This window comes from Neomonachus schauinslandi, chromosome 11 (assembly GCF_002201575.2).
Source record: "Neomonachus schauinslandi chromosome 11, ASM220157v2, whole genome shotgun sequence".
Lineage (NCBI taxonomy): Eukaryota > Metazoa > Chordata > Mammalia > Carnivora > Phocidae > Neomonachus > Neomonachus schauinslandi.
The window spans coordinates 52,276,891-52,296,885 of record NC_058413.1 but is presented as its reverse complement, the minus strand read 5'-3'; the positions used below and the strand labels follow the sequence as shown (position 1 = coordinate 52,296,885).

Genomic DNA, 19,995 nt, shown 5'->3' with positions numbered 1-19,995 from the left:
TAGTGTCTTTTGGATGGTTTGAAAGTCCCCATAAAATATAGCAGCATCAACCTGTAATTAGGGGAGCACCTGTAAAAATAATTCTCTGGACTCAAGGTCAAATGGGGCCGCTTCAGGAATGGAAATGAGAAGGGAGTCATCTTGGGCGCCTGGGTGGCTCAGATGGTTGAGCGTCTGCCTTCGGCTCAGGTCATGATCCCGGAGTCCTGGGATCGAGTCCCGCATCGGGCTCCCTGCTCCTTGGGAGCCTGCTTCTCCCTCTGCCTCTCTCTCTGTCTCTCATGAATAAATAAATAAAATCTTTAAAAAAAAAAAAGAAAAGAAAAGAAAAAAAAAAAAAGAAAAAGTCTACCTCAGTCAGACTTTAAAAAAAAAAAAAAAAAAGAGAAGGGAGTCATCTGGGTCATTATGGTCATGAAAATGATAAACCCACTGGATCATGCTGATTTTGTGCAGCAGGAGATGCCCCATCTTAGTGTTTTCCATTCACTGTGAGCCTTAGCAGTGATCACTGTGATGGAAGGATGAGCATGGAGCCAGGCAGTAAATACGCAAGTGAGGACAGGAAGGGACCTGGTATAAATATCGGGGGCTCTAGGGGCCTCTGCCTTCCCATTTCCCTCTTCCTCCTCACTGTAGGCCTCAATAACCCTATTGGTTTTCCCCTCAGTGGCAGGGTTACCTCTAGAAGCGTGCTTCTACTTCTGCCCCATTCAGGGGAAAGCCGAGGGGTTCAGGATCTGTGGGATCTTGGTGGAAACAAGCACATAGCCTGGATGGATCTTTAAGAAAGTTATGGATTTTATGGTCTTTAGAGATACTGGCCCATTGATACATTTTGGCAGCTGTAAGTAACAATTCAGAGCCCATTCCAAGCAAACAAAAAAACTCTCAGTAGCCTCTTAGTTCCCCTCTCTCCTTCCTGCTGCATAAAACTTCTAAGGAAGGTTTGAATTTCAGTTAAATTTTAGTTTTTGATCTCAGTTTCTACGTTTTGGTTTTATCCTGTTACCTTCATCTTATATGTTGTTACCAAAAATTTTAGATGACATCACTGTACACCCTCTTGCTAGGTGGCTGTTTTCCTTTCCAGGGTGTCCCAAGAGACCTTTCTGGATTGGAGTCTGCCTCCACTAGCATGATATACAGAGGGTCTTTGGGAAAAGCCCCTAAGCCTCTGAACGTAATACCAGTCTTGGCATGTTGGTATGCATGGCATTGACTAACACCCAGGAAGTGTCCATGGGCTTTTGCATTTATCAAGGAGCTGGAGTACCTCCTCAGGGTTCTTAGGAGGCACTGGCAAAGATATTCAAGACATGTATATTTGTCCATTAATTTTTTTAGTAACATCACACCAGGGATTGGTAATATCCCATCAGGTCAGGGGGTGAAGAGCAACAACAGTGGGTATCAGAAGTGGTATCACAGAGACTCTAGGCCTCTGTTGTGTTCTCTCTCTGGAGGTGCCATTGATTTCTGGTTGCAAAGCTATTTCACTCTTCGGGATTAGGACATGTAGTCCAGGCACGACCCACTGACTCAGTGGTCACAGGTGGAGGTCTCCTGTCTTCCTCTTTTCCTTGTGCCTTTAGCCCAGAGCCTCTCCTTGGACAATGATAACACCCTTGTGATCCAATCTCCCGTCCTCAGTTCTCCTAGGCCATGAGGGGTGAAGGATCCTTTCACACTTTAATGGTCAATTAAGGCCTTTATAATTAGTAGTCTAATCATCTCATTAGACCATATGGGCTTGATCACGGCACTCTGGGGAGATCATTGGATTATAATGGCAGCTGTGGCCTTTTGGGTTGGACACCACAGGCCACACACCACAGAGCAATATGCAAAAGCACGGAGCAGTATGAGAGACCCCACAAATGGTCCTTCTTTCTCAGACAGGGTTACCCATCTGACGAGGTGGTTAGTCAGCAAGTTACAGGTGAAAAAGGGCATTCCCCTCAGGAAACTGCACAGGCTTCATGCTATCCTGCCAGCCACACCAACTGTTTTGTGCCGGCCTCAGCCTATCAATAAGCAATGATGAGGTTGGACTGGCTCTTGTGGTTCTTATTTTAAGATGCCCTTCAGCGGTAACCATCAGGAGAGTTTGAAGGAAAGGTTTATTACCTACAGAACCTGGACATTACACAGCAGGCCTGGGGCCACCCAGTGAGGGCACCGGGAGAGAGAGCATGTGGGCCTGGGGTTCTGCTTTTATTGGGGTCCATGGTTGGGGCCTAGGATTTTGAGGGCTTAGTCTTTATCCGGTGAATTTAAAACTTAAGAGTAAGAATTTAGGGGCGCCTGGCTGGATCAGTTGGTTGAGCAACCGACTCTTTTTTTTTTTTGACAGAGAGAGAGTGAATACAAGCAGGGGGAGCTGCAGGCAGAGGGAGAAGCAGGCTCCCAGCTGAGCAGGGAGCCCCACAGGGGGCTCCATCCCAGAACCCTGGGATCATGATCCAAGCTGAAGGCAGACGCTTAACCGACTGAGCCACCCAGGCGCCCCGAGCGTTGGACTCTTGATTTCAACTCTGGTCATGATCTCACAGTCCTGAGATGGAGCCCTGTGTCAGGCTCGCACTCGGTGCGGAGTCTGCTTGTCCCTCTCCCTCTGCTCCTTCTCTCTCTCTCTTTCACTTTGTCTTAAATAAATAAATAAATAAATAAAATCTTAAAAAAAATAGAGTGAGAATTTAAAGTGAAGGAAGAGGGGCACCTGGGTGGCTTGGTCGGTTAAGCGTCTGCCTTCGGCTCAGGTCGTGATCCCGGAGTCCTGCTCAGCGGGGAGTCTGCTTCTCCCTCGCCCTCTGCTCCTCCCCCTGCTTGTGCTCTTGCTCTTGCTCCCTCTCTCAAATAAATAAATAAAATCTTTAAAAAAAAAATAAAGTGAGGGAAGAGAACAGACAAGTGGCCCAAATGATCAGTTATCAAAATCAGCCAAGATCCCCAAAACAAAGGAGCCTCGGTGGAGGGGAGGTGGCGTGGCTCTTGGTTTATTAGAGATAGCTATGGATTGGATGCCTCAGTAATCCAAGCTTAAATCAGGCACCGACTTTACAAAAAAGAAAAGAAACGAACAGTCAGTTTACGTGGCCAGAGGGATGTGTCCCAAGCAGAGGGAACCTTAAGCCCGAAGGCTCTGGAGCAGGAATGTACTCAGTGCATTTCAGGAACCAGTAGCAAGGAGGTATTGTATTCCCTTCGCTCAGCTCTCACCCTTCCCAGATCCTGGGGAATTCTCTGCCCAGAGCCATGGATTTCCCTCTCCAGCCTATGGGCTCTGGACTTATTTCTCACTGTTGAGAAATCCCCATCCTACCTCTTGCTTTTAGCCCAGGGGCTTGTGTAATACACAATGAAGGAGCAAGTAGTATGTCAGGACACAAGGGCCAGGTCTGAGGAGTATCTTCCAAGAACTCACATTAAAGCTGGAGACATGTTTGGGATATTATGTTAGAGAAAACAGAAGCTGGGAGATGAGTGGAATCTGCCTGGGTCCCAGCAAGTCAGCAGTAGGGCCAAGGTAAGGCCCAGGATGCCTGACTCCCACCCTGTCCACTCCATCTCAGGACCACCAAAGCCCTTCCCATCTGAGTCCCCCTAACTTTCTTTCTCATCTCTCCTTCTCTATCCCCAGATACCTAGATCTGCCCGAAAGGATTTTCACTATTCTCCAAACACGTCGTCATCACCTTTCAACTCCATGTCCTCAAAGGTAATAATGCCTTTTGTACATCGCATTCTCCCACTTGTATATAAGGTAAACTCCTACTCATCCCTCAAGGCCTCTCAAATGTTTCCTTCCCTGGAACAATAGTCTAAACTCAGTTTCTCCAGAACCCATTCATCTCTCCTTCCTCTGTGCTCTCATAATACTCTCCACATACATTGATTTTAACATTTACTACCCTCTCCTATAATTGTCTATAATTGTTTTAGTCCTCATTGGACTATATTTTTCTCTAGGACAGGGATTATTTCGGCTTCTGTCCCTAGGGCCTAGCATAGTGTCTGGCATTTGCTTGGCACTCAATAAATGTTGACCAATAGTGGACCAAATGAAGGAATATGAAGCAAATTTCTTAACCTCTCAGTCTTAGTTTTATTATCCTTGAAATGAAAGGAAGTTAAACACTCAGCAAGGTTAAATGATGGATAATGGATGTAAAACAAATATCACCATCATTGACTGAGTTGCCCAAGCCAAAAATAGGGAATCACACAAAATTTCCACTTCTCCCATTCCCTTTTCCCCTCCCCCCAGCTAACCAGTCACCATGGCTTGTTGAACCTGGCTGCAGACCTTGGTAAGAAACTCTAGGTTACAGGGGAATTTCCATTAGGTCAGAGCTGTCAGGAAGCATGGGAGGCAAAGGGTGTTGGAGGTAGGGAGTCTATAAGGCAAAGAAGCAGGGAGGAGAGACTCATGGGTACATAGGCCACAAGAAGAATAGATAAGAGATCCAGGAGAAGGGAGAAATCAGGCTGAGTCCTGGCGACATAAAAACCACTCAAGACTGTGTGCTCAAGAAATCCTGGTGGGCTGGGGAAACAAATAGAAACAATAGAAACAATTTGTACAGAACGAGGCTGTAGTAGAGCACCGCCTCCTTCCTGATACCCCTTCTTTACTTGGCTTACAGGATATCACCCAGCTTGCCTGCTTTTCTACTTATATTTTTGGCCTTCCTCAGTCTGGTTTGCTGCTTCTCCTAGTTTCCTTAAATGCTGAATGTTGCAGGAAACTATTTTCCATCTACACTCACTTCTTTGATGATCTCATCTAGTCTCATGGCTTTAAATGCCATCTATGTACTGATAACTCCCAAACTGGTATCTCTAGTCTAGATCTCTCCCCTGACCTCAGACCTCCTGCCCCCTCCTCCTCCTGCCCTCTCACCATCTGTACTCCAGTGAGCATTTCCAACTCCATACATCCAAAAATGAGCTCCAGATAGTTACCCCCCACAAAACAACATCTCCCTTGTCTTCCCCATCTCAAGAAATGGCAACACTGGTCTTCCAGTTGTTCAGTCATTTCTTCCTTTGATAGTCCACATCGAATCTGTCAGCACGTTCTCTTGTCCCTACCCTCTAAATATATTCAAAATTCATCCACTTCTCGTCCCCCACCTCTGGATTATTGTAATAGGCTCCTAGTTGGTCTCCCTGCTTCTGCCACTCTCCCTCCTGAATCTAATCTTCGTAGAATAGCCAGAGTAACTCTGTTAAAATGTAAATCAGATTGTGTGGATCCTCTGCTCAAAACCCTTCACAGGATTCTCAACATGGAGTAAAAGCTAAAGTCGTTATTGTGACTTGCAAGGCTGTACTGTCTGGCTCCTGCTACCTCTCTGTGCTCTTCTCCTGCTCTTACCATAGTACTCGATGCTCCAGCCATTCTAGACCCTTTGCACTTGCTCCCTCTCTGAAATGCTCTTTCCTAAATATCAGAACAGTGGGGCCCCCCCCCAATCTTTTTCTTCAGACCTTTACTCAAGTCACCTTCCTAGTAAGGTCTTCCTTGGCCCCCCTACCTAAAACGAAACCTCTCCCTTCCCCGTTTCTCCGATTTATATTTTCTCCTAGGTATTTACTGCAGTCTTAAAACTATATATTTTATCTATCTTGTTGTTTATCTCTCCCATTAGAATGGAAGCTGCATGGAGTGGCGGTCTGTTTTGTTCACTATTGTATACCCACTACTTAGGCTAGTAACAGGCATATAGTAAGGCACTCAGTAGGTATTTGTTGAATGAATGAATGAAAAAGGTGGACATTTCCAAGAGGCAAATTTTACTCTTTAATGAAAAACTTTATGGGTGCCTGGGTGGTTCAGTCGCTTAAGTGCCTGCCTTCCGCTCCCGTCATGATCCCAGGGTCTTGGGATCGAGTCCCGCATCGGGCTCCCTGATCAGTGGGGAGTCTGCTTCTCTCCCTCCTTCCTGCTTGTGCTCTCTCTCGTTATCTCTGTCTCTCTCAAATAAATAAAAATAAAATATTTGAAAAAGAAAAGAAAAACTTGGGGCGCCTGGGTGGCTCAGTCGTTAAGCATCTGCCTCCGGCTCAGGTCATAATCCCAGGATCCTGGGATCGAGTCCTGCATCGGGCCCCCTGCTCCGCGGGAAGCCTGCTTCTCCCACTCTCACTCCCCTTGCTTGTGTTCCCTCTCTCGCTGTGTCTCTCTCTGTCAAATAAATAAATAAAATCTTTAAAAAAAAAAAAGAAAAACTTTTTAACGACTAGAGTTGGTTGGAAACGTTATGTTACATATACGTTGGAAACGTATATGTTAATATACACAGTACACTACCACTTAAACATGTAATCTCATCAAATCCTCACATCAGTCCAGGATAGGAGGAAGGCTGCACAGTTTATGAAGCTGGTTGAAGAGGAAACTGATTCCAGGTTGGGAGAAAAAGGACCTGTTAAAGTTCACACATCTGGTGTGGTCAGGAGTGGAATCGTGGGTGATTGCTAGCCCTAGACGAGGCTGGTGAGTGATGGAGCTTAACGGGGTTGGGTTCGGACTGCCGGTTACAAGAAGGCATGATCTCTGAAGGGGAGGCTGAGTCAGAGGTTACAGAGGGGATGCTTCAACAGAAGCATCAGCAAAGGACTGGGAGAGATGACGAAGTTGACCACTAAGGTATTTAGCCCAGGCCTGGAGATTTGACCACTAAGGTGTTTAGCCCTGCTGACTTCCCCAAAAGCAGTGCCCTGAGGCTGACTAGTCAAACCCATACACGATCTCGAATGCAGAACTGGACAGGCAATCTTAAGAAACCAGTGAATCCACTGTGGGTCTGCAGAGTTTGGCTTCTCCACTGGACTGTGAGGTCTATGGGGGCAGGGACCGTGTTCTAGATTTATCCCCAGCTTCTAGCAGAGCCTGGAATATAGTAGGGACTCAACGATTTCTGTTGAAGTCATACATAAATGAATGTATGCGCCCAAACAAGAAACTGAAGGTGAGAAAGAATGGACAAAGGGGCGTAACATCATCCAGCGATTTTGGTGTAGAAACAGACGAATTTTCCTGGGACGCGGCAGGACAAGCAGTCCTAGTACTAAAGCAGGCTGCTGCCAGCTATTTTTCAGCAGGGGTTGGCAGGCAGATCCTGGCTGGGGGCGAAGGGGCGGGGTTAAATGGGCCGTTGGAGAGGGACCAGGCTGGAGAAGCCGAAGGGCGGAGGCTCCCGGAGGGACCAATAGAGTAGGCAAATTTCCAACCTCAACGCTGTGACTAAGGTGCGTAACGTCACATCCGGTGTGGTGGGCGGGAGCGGGAAACAAAAGGAGAGCAAAGGCGCATGCGTTGGTGCTTCTCAGGTTCTGGCGGGCTCTTCCGCTCAGCCCGAGAGAAGTGCTTCCGGGTTGCCGCCGGCTGCCGCCTCCCGGCGCGGTAAGTACAGAAGCCAGGCTGCGGCCGCTGTCTCCCTGCCCCTTCTCTTCTCCCTCCCCCAGAGAAACCCCGTGGCCCTGCCCCGGCTCCTCAGGACCTCCACGTTCAGACGCCTTTTAACATTAAAGAGCTCCAGCTCATTGGCCGCTTCCTCGAGGCTAAGCCCCACCCCGTCGCCCAAGATCCGTCACTCATTGGTGTCACTTTCTGTCACCCAGCATTTCTTCCAGTTAATTGGCCCTATTCAGGCCCCGCTCCTTTCGCGATTAGCAACCCTATAAGGGCAAATGCCTATTCGAATCCCGCCCCTGCATTCTTCGTGTTGGTCCACCCCGCGGTCATTATCATAATAAGCAAAGAATGGGCGGTGGCTTTGAGGCGAGGGGTGGGCTTTCGGAGCCTCAGTCTCTGGCCTCTCCTACTAAACGGGATTTGAGGATGGGTGCTGGTGTGCTGGTGACATTGGCGGGGAAGCTGAGGTTCACGGAAGGGCAGCGGCTGGCCCAGGATCGGTCAAATGAGTTTAGGGCAAAAGCAGAACTAGACGTAGGTCCTTTTCTCCTGCTCATCTCCTCTAGTGCCTGGCCTCGACTTCTTCCCCGTGGGAATTTGATGCCCCAACTCACTTGTGATCTAGAGCCAGTCGTTGCCTGTACCAGGGCCTCAAATTTTCCTGTGAGGTGAAAGGTTTTAATTCAGATTCCCCAGGACCTTTCTGGTCAGCCCCCTCAGCTGCTTAATCTGTGCCGAATTTACTTATTCTCCCACATGATAGTTCATTCAGCCTTCCATTTACTTATCCATTTACTCAGGCCTTTAGAATGTCTTTCTGAACCATACTGTACGTGGTACCCCACCCCCACCCCAGTTCAGCTGTGGTTCATGAGAGAGGTGATTAGTGTCCTACATTTCTGACACTGGGTAAGTATGGTACGGATCATAGAGGGGCAAAAAGTAGGTCTTACTGTTGGGAGGAGGTAAAGATAGTGTCAGTGGAGCCCTGCTACCTCTAATTTCGTCTAATTTTGTAATGCCAGTCTGCATTCTGGATTCATAGCTCTACATTTGGCTTCCATTCTCTTCCCTGCCTTGAACAGTTTAAACCACTTTACTTCTCCATAAAGTAAATTAATTAACAGAATAACTATGAGGGTGTAGTATAATTGTTATTATTCCCCATTTTACAGATGAGGAAACTGAGGCTCAGAGAGGTTAAGTGACTTGGCCGAGGTCAAACAGCTAGTAAGTGGTGGAGCCAGGACTCAAACCCAGGTCTGTCTGATTCCCACAGAGAAGAGCGATTTCCCTGCTACCTTCTACTCCACATCATCCCCAAATTAAACTGTAACCAAATAAAACCCCAAACCAAAGACGTCTGACAGCGGGATTCACCTGGCCCTTTACCTCAGTCTAGGAGCCATGTCCACTTTGTTTCCCTCACTCTTCCCCCGTGTGACTGAGACACTGTGGTTTAATCTGGATCGACCCTGTGTGGAGGAGACAGAGCTGCAGCAGCAAGAACAACAGCATCAGGCCTGGGTGAGTAAGGACCTGGCATAGTGGTGGAGCCTCAGTCAGGGAGGAGCTTTTTGCCCTGGGTTGGGAACAATCAACCTGGGGGGCAGGAGGCCTAGGTTCACATCTTTGTATGACCCTGATTTACTGAGGGCCCATGGGACTTCTCGGCCAGACTGGAGCCTAGGCTCTTTTCCCTAAAGCATAGGAAATAGTTTTGACTTTATTGAGGACCTAGTAGATGTGATATTCTAGATTGATAGTCTCTCACTTCACCCTCACAATAATCTTATGAGGAAACCATGGCCCAGAGAGTTTATGTAGTTGGATCAAGTTTATAAGTAAGTGGCAGATGACAAGAGATAAAGGGATTGTCTCTTTCGGGAAACTGGAAGGAAGCTTCTCCACATTTAAGGGGTCATCTTAGGGGCAGAATGGGCCAGTCCCATGTCCCTGACCTGTCCTGCTTGTGCCCTGACCATGCTCTCCTCCCACTTTGGCCATAGCTCCAGAGCATCGCAGAGAAAGACAACAACCTGGTACCTATTGGCAAGCCGGCCTCAGAGGTGAGTGGTTCCAGCAGGTAGGGCTTGTGTGGGGCCCAGGCGGACCAAGGCTCTGCTCTACTTCTGAAAGTCCTGCCTCTGATCCCAGAGCAGTTGTGGTCTTCAGCTCTGGGTGGAGGCTGTAAAGGGGATGTAGAGTGGGTGGCCATTGGACCCAGCACTAAGGTCCTACAGAACATGCATCAGCTTCCTAGACTCAAAGGGGTGGGGCAAGGTTGGGGAATGGAGGGTCATTCATTGTTCCCAGAGACTGGCTCCAAGTGGACCAGCCCTTGAACTGGTCCAGGCAGCCCTATAGAGCCTATAGGCTCTTCCCTGCCTCACCAGCACTATGATGATGAAGAAGAGGAGGATGAAGATGATGATGAAGATAGTGAAGAGGACTCAGAGGATGATGAGGACATGCAGGACATGGATGAGATGAATGACTACAATGAGTCACCTGATGATGGAGAGGTCAATGAGGTAGGCAGGGGCGTGGGGGAGGGCCCCTACCCCTGACCTAACTGGTGGCCAAGGGTTACAGAGACTCTGGTTCCAGACGGGCAGGATCTGGGACTGGGGCTGGCTGGGTGGCTGAGGCCCCTTCCCACCCACACCCAGCCTTCTCTCCAGGTGGACATGGAAGGCAACGAACAGGATCAGGACCAGTGGATGATCTAGGTAGACAAGGCAGGGTGGCCTCAGGGAAATTCCAGGCCAGCCGAACTTACCCTGCATCCCCTGCAGAACCAGCTGTTTGCCCCAGTGCCTGAAAGCTCACCTTTGGGTATTTCTTCAGCTGCTGCCAGGAACTGGTCTCCTTGGCCCCTCCCAGGCCATCAGTTTGCCCTTGAGTCCCCAGGGCCTGAGCCCAACCCACCTTTCTGCCTAGTACTTCGCCCTTTGGTTGCCAGGTATAGTCTCTAACTCCCTTTAATAAAGACACAGGACTGATTTCCCCCCCCCCGTGTCTATTCCCTATTTGTTGGTGGGGCCCAGAGGAATCCAGCATCTTCTCTTGAGCTTTAGGGAGAGGGCACACAGGGGACTTAGGGCAAGCCTACCTGACCATGCGGTCCAGGGCTAAGGAAGGCCAGAGTGTCCCTGGCTCTGGGCCCAGGCTCCATCTCTGGCCCAGCTTATATTCATATATTCCTTCAGAGCCTCTCTGTTTCCTCTGATCCCACCTGGAACTGCATGGGCTGGGGAGGGCAGGCTTTCTGTGGCCCGGAGCTGGGACGCCCCTGGAGCTCTTCCAGCCAGCTTCCTTGGTGTTAAGAAAGCAGATTAAATCTCAGAGCAGCACAGGGACTCCTTTGGAGTCACCCAGAAAATCAGTGATAGAGTTGGGTTGGGAGCTCAGGACTCTTGCCTGTTAATCCATGACTCTCTCTGGAAGGAGAGGGGCCAGTGGGACCAAGCAATCTGACAGAACTTGATGCCTGAATCAGTGTGGAACAGGAGTAGGGCAAAGGTGGGAGGACAGCCTTCCCCCCCCCACACTGCCCCCCCAGAGCTCAGCATGTGTCAGGCCAGCAGCAGTGGGGGAGGGGATGTTCTGAGGTCCTTGCTTGGGTGGGGGTGGAGGGGTAGCAGTAAGTACCCCTGGGCCTGGACCTCAGCCAGGCCCTGCATAGGTGAGCTGGGCTATGCCGTCCTTGATGGCAGGGAAGTCTGGGAGGCCAGTGTGGTGGAGGCGGCAGCGGTAGCGGCCACAGTTCTTGGCATACTGCAGGAAGCGAGGTGCACCAGGGAAGAGCACATGGTCAGCCAACACAGTGGCACCAGCTGGCAGCAGGGCGTGGGCCTCCAGCAGCTGCAGGTCTCGCAGGTAACATCGGGGCCGGTGTGCCAGGAGCACCATGTCTGCCCGACTCAGCTGGTACTGGGTTCGTAGGCGTGGGATCACCTCCTCTGAGCTACTCACGATGAGCTCCACCTGTGGGAATGGGAGGAGCTGGAGGTGAGGGTGGGAGGGACTGTCTCCCACACTAGACTCCCAGAGGATCTGGCTTACTTTATGCCAGGTCCCGGCCTAGGTCCCCATGAGTGTTCTCACATTTCCTCTGTCCTCAGAAAAACCCAAGAGGCAGATTTCCATTCTGCCAGTGATGAAGCTGAGATTCAGAGAATAAGTGCTTTGCCCAAGGTCATAAAGCTCACAAGACATAGACAAGGTTTGGACCCAGATTTGCTGGGCTCCAGAGACCTTCCTCTTAACTGCTCCTTTGTCATCCAGCAGCAAATATGAGCAAATGACTTGGAACAGAAAGGCAGGAGTTCATACATCACCGAGGGTCACAGTCCCCTATGAGGAGCTGCTGCCTTCTCCTAGGTGGGATTCCATCACTGGGGAGGCCTGGCTAGGGCAAGGCTGGGGGTGGAAGGGAAGAGACAAGGGTTGGGGAGGTGGGGGCTGACCATGCGCTCGTCAAAGCCAGCCAGGCGGATGAGTTTTTCAGCCACTGCTGCCATGCGTGGGTCCCACTCCACGGTGAGAAGGCGGCCCCCGGGGGGCAGGGCATGGGCAATAAGCAATGTGGAGTACCCGCAGTGGGTGCCCAGCTCTAGCACAGAAGCAGGGGCCTTCTCCTCCACCAGCCGCATCAGGATCTGACCTGGGGAGAAGATGGCTGTTGCAGCAGACATGGGAGACAGATGCAGGGCCCCTGATAGAAAGGGATCTCAAATGCCCACCTGCCTCACTGCAACCCCCAACCAGCTGGGGTCTTCTCAGACTACAGTTCCAGCTGCCCCCACTGGTCCCCTGCCCCTCCAGGCTTGCCTCCTTCACGCTCCTCTTCATACCAGCCATTAGGCATCTTTCCAACAAACAAATCTGACCCTGTTCCTTGGTTCCTATGATCCTCAAGGCCTTTGAGATTGAACTTGAGATCCTCAGCCTGACATTCGGGACCTTCTTGGACCCGATCCTATCCAAACTTTCCAGTTCTTCCCATCTGTAGCCTGTATCACAGCCCTCCCAAGCACTGTGCCCAGAGTCAACCAAGTCGATGCTGGCTCATTCCATCATGCTGCATTAGCATATGTGACTGGCTTTGCCCCTCCCCACCCTTGTCTATCTGCTTGGCCAAGCTGGAAGCAATTCTTCTCTGTGTTAAGTGTTGCTTTCTCCAGGAGGGCTCAAGCAGAAACAACCACCAGGCTTCTGAGAGACCTCTGCTAGAACTTCCAGTTTCATTCCCCCTTGTTTTATTCATTGAATATCTTTCTAACCTTGGAATTTAAAAAATTTCTTCAGACTCTAAAAGCACTTGTGCCAGGAGCCGGGACTCAGACAAAGCCAGGCAGCTACCCTGAATGGGATGTGGGAGCCTCCACGGTGTGGGGGAGAAATACTTAGCACAGGTAATTAGAAAGTTATGGGTTATGTGCTGAGATGGTTGTCCCTTTTGTATTATGTCCCCTTTGAGGCCAGCATTTGTGGCTGATTCATCTGTGTGGCCTCTGCCTCCTTTTCCCACCCAGCACCTAGTATAGGCCTAGCACAGAAGGGTGGCAATAAGTGTTTGCTAGATGAGTAACTTTGCCTAGCCCCCTCATTTGCAGAGGAGAGAAAGACCCAGATAGGATCAGGAACCTGCCCAATGCACCCAGTAGGCAGCGGCAGATCCCAGACCTTCCTTACCATCTTGGGGGTGCTTCCTGGAGCAGAAGGCTAAGGAACACTGACCTTTGACAGGCCCCATGTGGCCCAGGTACTCGCAGTGGCTGCTCCAGTGGTCCAGGGTGGCGATGATGTGACTGGGGTCCCCAGGCAGGGCGTGGGTGAGCACATAGCTGAAGGCCCGCTCCTCAGTCCGTAGCCCTGAAAGGCAGTCTCGGAGGCTCCGCAGCAAGACCATACGCACCAGCAGCCGGAAGTAGTGCCGGTATCGCACCAGCAGTGTCACCACCAGGGGCAGGAAGGCCAGTGCGATGGCGGGGGACATGGTCCCTACCAGGGCTCTGGGGTGAAGGGAGGCAGGGAGGGAAACCCACACCCACCATTGCTTGTCATTTGTATTATCCCTATATTTTACAAACCATAGCTCAGAAAAGCTGTCTTTTGTCCAGAGTCACACAGCAGAACTGGGATTTGAATCTGAATTGGTCCGATTTCAAGCCCATGTACTTTCAAGGACTTCATGCTAGTCTGTGTTCTGCACCCACCCCCAAACCACCTCTTCCCACTTCTGCCCCTTGATCCTATCTTCACCTTGCTTCTTCCACCTGTTTCTCCTCATCTCTGTAGTCACCCCTTCTGGACTGCTTTCTGCAGACCTCCTCTGAGATATCCTCCACCCTCCCTATCCTCTGCCTTCTCTTCTCTGACCCATTAATGTGGAGCAAAAGAGCACAGCTTTGTAGTCAGAAACCCCTTCAGGCCCTGTGTGCTGCCTCAGTAAAAGGCAATCAAAACACTCCATAGGGTGTTAGGATGAGATTTCTTCCCATCCCTCCATCTGGTCTTCCCTGAGTGTGGGAGGAATCCTTGATTTCTCTATCTCCTCTCCAGAACCTGTCTCCCCTCCCCTGCATTCACCTTTTCTGTTCTCTCTCAGAATTCCTTTTACAAGCATGTACAGACACAGCACACAGTCCCCCCACTCGGGCCTCTTCTTCCAGGCCCCCTATGGGGGACAAGTGCCTTCTCCTCTCTAGTGCCCTGGACCATCCTCCCTTTCCTCCAGATCTGCCCCTCGTGAGGCCCCTGGTGATGGGGACTAAAATTGAAAGTAAGAGTATATAAATGGATGTGAGTAGGTGAGTGATAGTGAGTTTGAACTGGTGTGCTTGGGAACCCACACTCAAGAGCCCTGCTTACCTGGGCTGGAGGCTCCTGCTTGGGGAAGATCAGAGGGGGAGTCCTTGGGGCCAGAGAACCCTGAGGCAGGCTGGGCCTGCTCTCAATTATTGATGCAGAAGCTGCTGCTGTCACCTGAGACCTGCAGTTCAAGTTACTAGCTGCAGCAACAAGGTGGGGCTAACTCTTACCCTTCTCGAGCACTGAAAAAATGTACAGAACTCCAGGGTCTTGATCTGAGGGGTAATAAGAGCTACTGGGTTTGGTGACCTCTCCTCTAACTCCTTGTATCAGGACATGGGACATGGTGTGAGCCAAGGTGATGGGAGGCTGTAATTTATTCAATTCAGAATTCAACTGACATTTTGTCTAAGTAAATGCCAGGGTGTGGGTCGCAGAGGGGAATCAGATCTTGTCCCCTTCCTCCAGGAACTCCAAGTTTGGAGGAAGAGACTGATCCAGAAACGGAGAATAAAACATAATGCAGTGCTCCATGGATGCAGGGACTTTGGGCTGTTTTGTGAACTGCTATGTATCTAGACAGAACAGTGTATGGCACATCAGACACTCAGTAATTTTTGATTCGATAAATGAAGGAATCAACACGGGATAGGGATTAAGCAGAGGGAGCTGGACATGCCCAAACAATGGGATCGAAGATGGCAATCAGGAGAATACTGTTTGTAGTGAGGCTTGAAGGCAGACCTGGTGGGGAGACGGTGTGCCAGGCCACATGAGGAAAGTCCAGGAGGTCAGTCGGGAAACTGCAAATATTTTCTTAGGGCTGGTGAGGCATCAGTCCAATCCCTGCACCGCCACCACTATCACTACCAGCCCCCACGACCCAAATGCTGGAATGGGAGGCAGGTGAGAGGCTCTGCAAGATCTTGAATGACAGACCTGGACCTGTGTTCAGCGTCCAAGGGAAGATATGGGGTGGTTCTAAGAAAAGAGCATTGTGTGTTAGATTACTATGGTTGCTGTAAAAAGGCCAGCAAGATTGAAGAGAAATGCCTGAAGGCAAAGCATGTGAGGGGGTTTCTATCTCTTCCAGGATTGAGCTCTGCTCCGCTTTGGTTTGTGTATGAATAAGGGCTTTTCTTCCAGTAAGTCTCCGATCCCCAGTCCAGGCTGAGAACTCCGTTGGGCGCCACACTATGTGTCCCCCGACTGGGGGCTGGGCATCTGGGTCCAACGCTTGTACACAGAGACTTGTGTGCTCTAGGAGGGTGGGGCCTCAATCCCACTCGCCCCTTGCATGGCATTTAGGAGAGCAAATCATGATGGCATTTGGGATAAGTTCACTCACTGGCCCAGAAAGGTAGCCTGGCACCACGCGACCACAAAGTACGAAGACCTCTAGACCCGGTGAAAGAAGACTCAAATTCCAAGACCGGGCAGCGACTTAAGTCATGTGATCTGCCCCGCCTTTTCATCGCATCACGTGTCTCGCGTTTTGTCAAGCGAGGTGAGCCTTCCCATTGGTTGGCGATGATCACGCGGTAGAGGCGGGGCCGGAAGCTGGGGTTGCGGCGGCAGCTGCGCGGCTCTGGGAAGGGATAGGCCGGGAGGCGGGTGGCTGCTTGCTGGAAGCAGCCACGGGTCATGTGACCGGAAGGGCTCCCGACGGACGCCGTCCCTCCTCGGCGCCGCCTGAGTGCCCGGCCCGACCCCGGCCATGGGGTGCTGCTACAGCAGCGAGAACGAGGACTCGGACCAGGTGCGACCGCGGCGGGCGAGGCTCGGGAATGAGGGTTGAGAGGCTGAGGCGTGGGGCCCAGAAGAAAACCTGCAGAAGAGCGGGAGCGGGACTGCGGGGCTCATATAGTACGGAGGCCGGGAGGGGACAGATTACAGAGGGGACGTCCGGCCAGGCTCCTACCCCTGTTAAAGCCCCAGCTTTCTCTACAGTCTCCGCATTGGGGTGTGCAGGCAGCCGCCTGTCCCGCTTGCTCCCACCCCTTTCATCTTATCCCACCCTTAAACCTTTATAGCCTTCAGGATCCTCAGCCTAGGTCTCTGGGAAACTGTCTTCCCAGCTTCCTGTGCTTTTTCTGTGCTTGTATGAGCGGGCTTTGTGAATCCATTCTAGAGACGGGTAAGCTGAGGCTCAGAGTTCGTTTGTCCTGACATGAATCAGGAATTTGTGTATGCTCTCAGCCCCTGGGGTTGGAGAAGGAAGGTCACTGCTGGTTTGGGGTCAGAGAAGGCCTCTGGAAGTAGGTGGCATTTGAGTTGACCAGTGAAGAATTTAATAGAGACAATGAGGACATCGAGACATGTGGGAAGTTGTTTGGGAAGCTACAAAGTGGGTTTCCGCCCTGGCTGGAGTGGATTAGAGAGACGGGATGGGGAGCTCCGTTTGGCCTGCCTCGGTGCAGTTTTTGCTTGGGGCCTGAAGGTTCCTTCAGCTAGAGAGGGTGCCTGTCCTGGGAATTTGTAGATCTGATCCCTTTGCACAGGGGATCAGGCTGAGAAATCTGTGCAGTTTTAAATTCTCCCTCTTCCTCTTGGTGCATTCTCATTTCTCCCCACACCTTAAACCCTGCCCTGCCTGCTTGATCTTTTAGGAGTGGGGAGACCTTCCTGAGGATGAAGTCTCAAGCTCTTGGCCACTCACCTTTTTTATTGTCTCTAAGCCTGGATTCTACATTTCAACACATTCTAGACATGGACACGATAGAAGGATTTCAGCAAGTAGCTCACAGTCTGGTGGGGAAGATGGTAACAGAAATGGATTTTGTTACTGGTATTTGGGAAGTAGGTCTTTCCCCAGTGACTCACATGAACCTATTTTAGGTTAAGGATTTAAGGTTAGGAAAATGTCATTTGTATGAGAGGCATGAGTGGCTCCTGGGCCTCATTAATTTCCCACTCAATGAACACATACTTTTATTTCCTATGTCTTATGTTAGGCATACCTCATGCCCACTCCCCTCACTTCATTGCAGCCTCCTAGAGGAGACGGTATGCCTGCCTACTGGGAAAACTGTGGCATAGTGGGAGATTGTCTCCTAAAGAGTAATACAGACTCTTGCAAGGAATGAATCAAGAAGGGTTAGTGTCTTCTAAGAAAGGATACCAGCTTCTAGTTGGGAGAACTGGGCTTCCTGCTCTCCTGAATTTCACCTTCTTGACAGGCTCTCACTTCTGTATTTAACCCCCAGAACGGTGCTCGATCAGTGCTGGGTGATTTAAGGCTTCGTGTGGCAAAAGTCTATGCCATACCCTTCACTATCTCAGAGTCCCTCTCTCAGCTAGCTCTTGGACAGGCCACTCTCCCATTCTCATCTCTGTGCCTTTATTTTAATAAAAAAATGTATGATGCATTTTTCAAAGGCCTTTATAGTTCTTTCATTTGATTTTTGCCAAGCGTTTGTCATATAGGTACAGGTTATGTATTTAAAGGCAAGAAAAAGGGGGGCCTGGGTGGCTCAGTCGTTAAGCATCTGCCTTTGGCTCAGGTCATGATCCCAGGGGCCTGGGATTGAGCACCGCGTCGGGCTCCCTGCTCCTCAGGAAGCCTGCTTCTCCCTCCCACTCCCCCTGCTTGTTTTCCCTCTCTCTGTGTCTCTCTCTCTCAAATAAATAAAATCTTAAAAAATATAAAATAAAGGCAAGAAAAAGTTTAGAGAGACTAAGTGATTTAGCCAAGGATACAGAGTAGTGCCATAGCCATGGTGTCTTGATACCAAGCCATGTGCTTTATCCGTTGGGCCAAGCTGTCTCTTTTAGCTGTGCCCATAGACCAGGTGGGTAATCATGGGCAGGCCACATATATTTGTCTGTGCTAGGGTAGACAGTGAAATCCTGACTCCGGGGTTGACACTGACTCAGGGACAGACCTTGGTGTGAAAAACCTCCTCCATGCTGCACTTGGCCTTTTGGGGGTGGGGTGATGTTATTTGTCCACTCTGATGGGGGTAGCCTGGCCTCTTCTGGGAGTCTAGGTCTCAGGAAAACAACGTTCTTGAAGAACCCTTGATGAGGGGAAAACTGCCCGGTCCTGCAGGAAGATCTGTCTCAAGTAGGGTTGGGGAGAAGAATGACACACAGGAAGCAAACTCAGGGTTCATTTTGAAGCCAGCTTTCCTTTGAGATAGTTTGATCTTTGGCAAGTATTTTGTCTTTTTAGCCCTTTAATACTTAGCCTGTGTTTTAAGGAGGAGGGGTTGTGTCGAGGAGTTAAGAGGTGATAGGGTAGAATCCCATAGCTTCTGTCTCATGCTTTTGAGAACTGGGGACACTTGGGCAACCTAGGCTTGAGAAGGAAGAGTATTGTGAAAAGGGCCTGCCTAGGGTGGGGCAGGCGGGCAGGAGGAAGTGGCCCTCTGTAAGGAGCGTTGTGGAGTTGTGGTTAGGGGAGCTGGGAGCCCGCAGTGGGAAGGTCTGTGGTAGGAACTGAAAGTGGCCTGGAGTGGAGCACTGGTGGTCTGGCACTGAGGGTTTGTCAGTCAGCATTAGGCAGGATGGGCCCCTTGTCCTTGGCTTTGTCCTGGGCACCCTTGCTCTTTACGGCTTGGATAGATACCCAGCAGGTCTGCTTATCCAATTTGTAGCTGACACAAAGCCAGGAGGGATTTGCAGCAGATGGGCTCAAGGCAGGGTTGTATCCAGAGAGACTGCAGTAGATTAGAACGAGGAGAAAACCACACAGAATTGTGAGGGACCAGGGAGACTTGGTCTGGCCCCAGGTTAGTTCTGGGAGTTGTGATTATCAGCGTTGGCTAGCAGTAACGGGACTACTGAAAATTAGCAAAATCACACTACTAGAGGTGTGGTGGCATGGCAAGGGAGGGAGCAGCTCCATGTCAGGTCAGGTTTCACCAGGTGCATTAAGTTTGGTTCTGGGAGTTGTATACAAAGAGAGCATCAGAGGAGAGTGAACACTTGAGAGTAGAAGGGACCTGCCCTCAAGAAGGGGGCATACTGGGGCTGTGTGACCCAGAGGCTGGGACTCCTGCCCTGACATTATACAAGGAATAGAATTGTTTGGGGGATCAGGAGTGCCATTCTTAGGCTCTTGACCTGCATCAGGTGCTAGACTGTTTTCTGAAGCTCTAGAGCTGTTAATACATGCTTTGTGCCTCTGTCCATCCTTTCAGGGCCTCTAGGACTGCTTGGTTGCACTTTGATTCATCCCAGACCACCAACTCAGCTGAGCTCCCAGGGGCAGGCAGGACTGAGCCTTAGCTGACATTCCACACACTTAGGCACTTAGGATATTTTTTGGTGCTTAAAGGTCAGAGCTGGGCTGAGAGAAGAGCCCAGGAAAGGCAGCTAAAGGCTCCAGGGCTGACTTCTCCCCTATGGCCTATCCTAGGACCGAGAGGAACGGAAGCTGCTGCTGGACCCTAGCAGCCCTCCTACCAAAGCCCTCAATGGAGCTGAGCCCAACTACCACAGCCTGCCTCCCACTCGCACAGATGAGCAGGCCCTGCTCTCCTCCATCCTTGCTAAGACAGCCAGGTGAGCACCAAAGGACCAAGCCTGGGCAGAGCTTCTCCATCGATGTTAAAGGATGGGATAGAGGGACTGGGCCCAGGACATGGGGGATGGGACAAGGTCAGTGGCTAGAGGTGCCTCTGGGCCCAGCCCTGCTCCAGTGGGCAGGCAGGGACACTGGTGTCAGATAGCCCTGGAGTTGGCACTTGGCAGTGAATCCTGTGTGTCCCTCTTGAAGCACCTGTCATGTTCCCTCTGCCTCTTCT

The 19,995-nt window shown here is 50.6% G+C and overlaps 3 protein-coding genes across 8 annotated transcripts in view; 2 read left to right on the top strand and 1 right to left on the bottom strand.

Moving 5' to 3' along the window:
- Positions 1-7,228: 7,228 nt before the first annotated feature.
- ANAPC15 (anaphase promoting complex subunit 15) lies at positions 7,229-10,431 on the top strand. 5 transcript variants are annotated; one of them, XM_021704711.1, is made up of 5 exons: positions 7,229-7,414; positions 8,824-8,953; positions 9,436-9,495; positions 9,823-9,960; positions 10,111-10,431. In XM_021704711.1, the coding sequence occupies exons 1-5, from the start codon at positions 7,323-7,325 to the stop codon at positions 10,156-10,158; spliced, it is 468 nt and encodes a 155-aa protein (XP_021560386.1). In that variant the 5' UTR covers positions 7,229-7,322; the 3' UTR covers positions 10,159-10,431. The 5 variants fall into 5 exon arrangements, with proteins under 5 accessions (XP_021560386.1, XP_021560385.1, XP_021560387.1 ...); XM_021704710.2 differs by having other exon boundaries at positions 7,319-7,414; positions 10,099-10,431; XM_021704712.1 differs by having other exon boundaries at positions 7,361-7,414; positions 8,829-8,953.
- A 664-nt stretch (positions 10,432-11,095) lies between these two features.
- LOC123323163 (transmembrane O-methyltransferase) lies at positions 11,096-13,481 on the bottom strand. 2 transcript variants are annotated; one of them, XM_044919627.1, is made up of 3 exons: positions 13,172-13,481; positions 11,899-12,095; positions 11,096-11,416 (listed from the first exon to the last, which is right to left on the bottom strand). In XM_044919627.1, exons 1-3 carry the CDS (start codon positions 13,428-13,430, stop codon positions 11,096-11,098), a joined length of 777 nt encoding a protein of 258 aa, XP_044775562.1. In that variant the 5' UTR covers positions 13,431-13,481. The 2 variants fall into 2 exon arrangements, 1 of the variants encoding a protein (XP_044775562.1); XR_002481157.1 differs by lacking the exon at positions 11,899-12,095 and having other exon boundaries at positions 11,352-11,416; positions 13,172-13,206.
- Positions 13,482-15,829: 2,348 nt separating this feature from the next.
- Positions 15,830-19,995, top strand: part of LAMTOR1 (late endosomal/lysosomal adaptor, MAPK and MTOR activator 1) — a 5,637-nt gene continuing 1,471 nt past the window's right edge. The window contains exons 1-2 of the mRNA XM_044919770.1: positions 15,830-16,004; positions 19,608-19,753. Of these exons, the coding sequence (XP_044775705.1) occupies positions 15,963-16,004; positions 19,608-19,753 (188 nt within the window). The 5' untranslated portion in view covers positions 15,830-15,962. The remainder of the gene's footprint in view (positions 16,005-19,607; positions 19,754-19,995) is intronic.

Excerpts from the sequence above, each read along its gene's own strand:
- ANAPC15 (XM_021704710.2), top strand. The coding sequence starts at position 7,323 with ATGCGTTGGTGCTTCTCAGGTTCTGGCGGGCTCTTCCGCTCAGCCCGA. Across the intron at positions 8,954-9,435 it reads AACAACAGCATCAGGCCTGG|CTCCAGAGCATCGCAGAGAA; the intron begins GTGAGTAAGGAC and ends CTTTGGCCATAG. Across the intron at positions 9,961-10,098 it reads ATGATGGAGAGGTCAATGAG|CCTTCTCTCCAGGTGGACAT; the intron begins GTAGGCAGGGGC and ends ACCCACACCCAG.
- LOC123323163 (XM_044919627.1), bottom strand. The coding sequence starts at position 13,430 with ATGTCCCCCGCCATCGCACTGGCCTTCCTGCCCCTGGTGGTGACACTG. Across the intron at positions 12,096-13,171 it reads CCACATGGGGCCTGTCAAAG|GTCAGATCCTGATGCGGCTG; the intron begins GTCAGTGTTCCT and ends TCTTCTCCCCAG. Across the intron at positions 11,417-11,898 it reads CTGGCTTTGACGAGCGCATG|GTGGAGCTCATCGTGAGTAG; the intron begins GTCAGCCCCCAC and ends CCATTCCCACAG.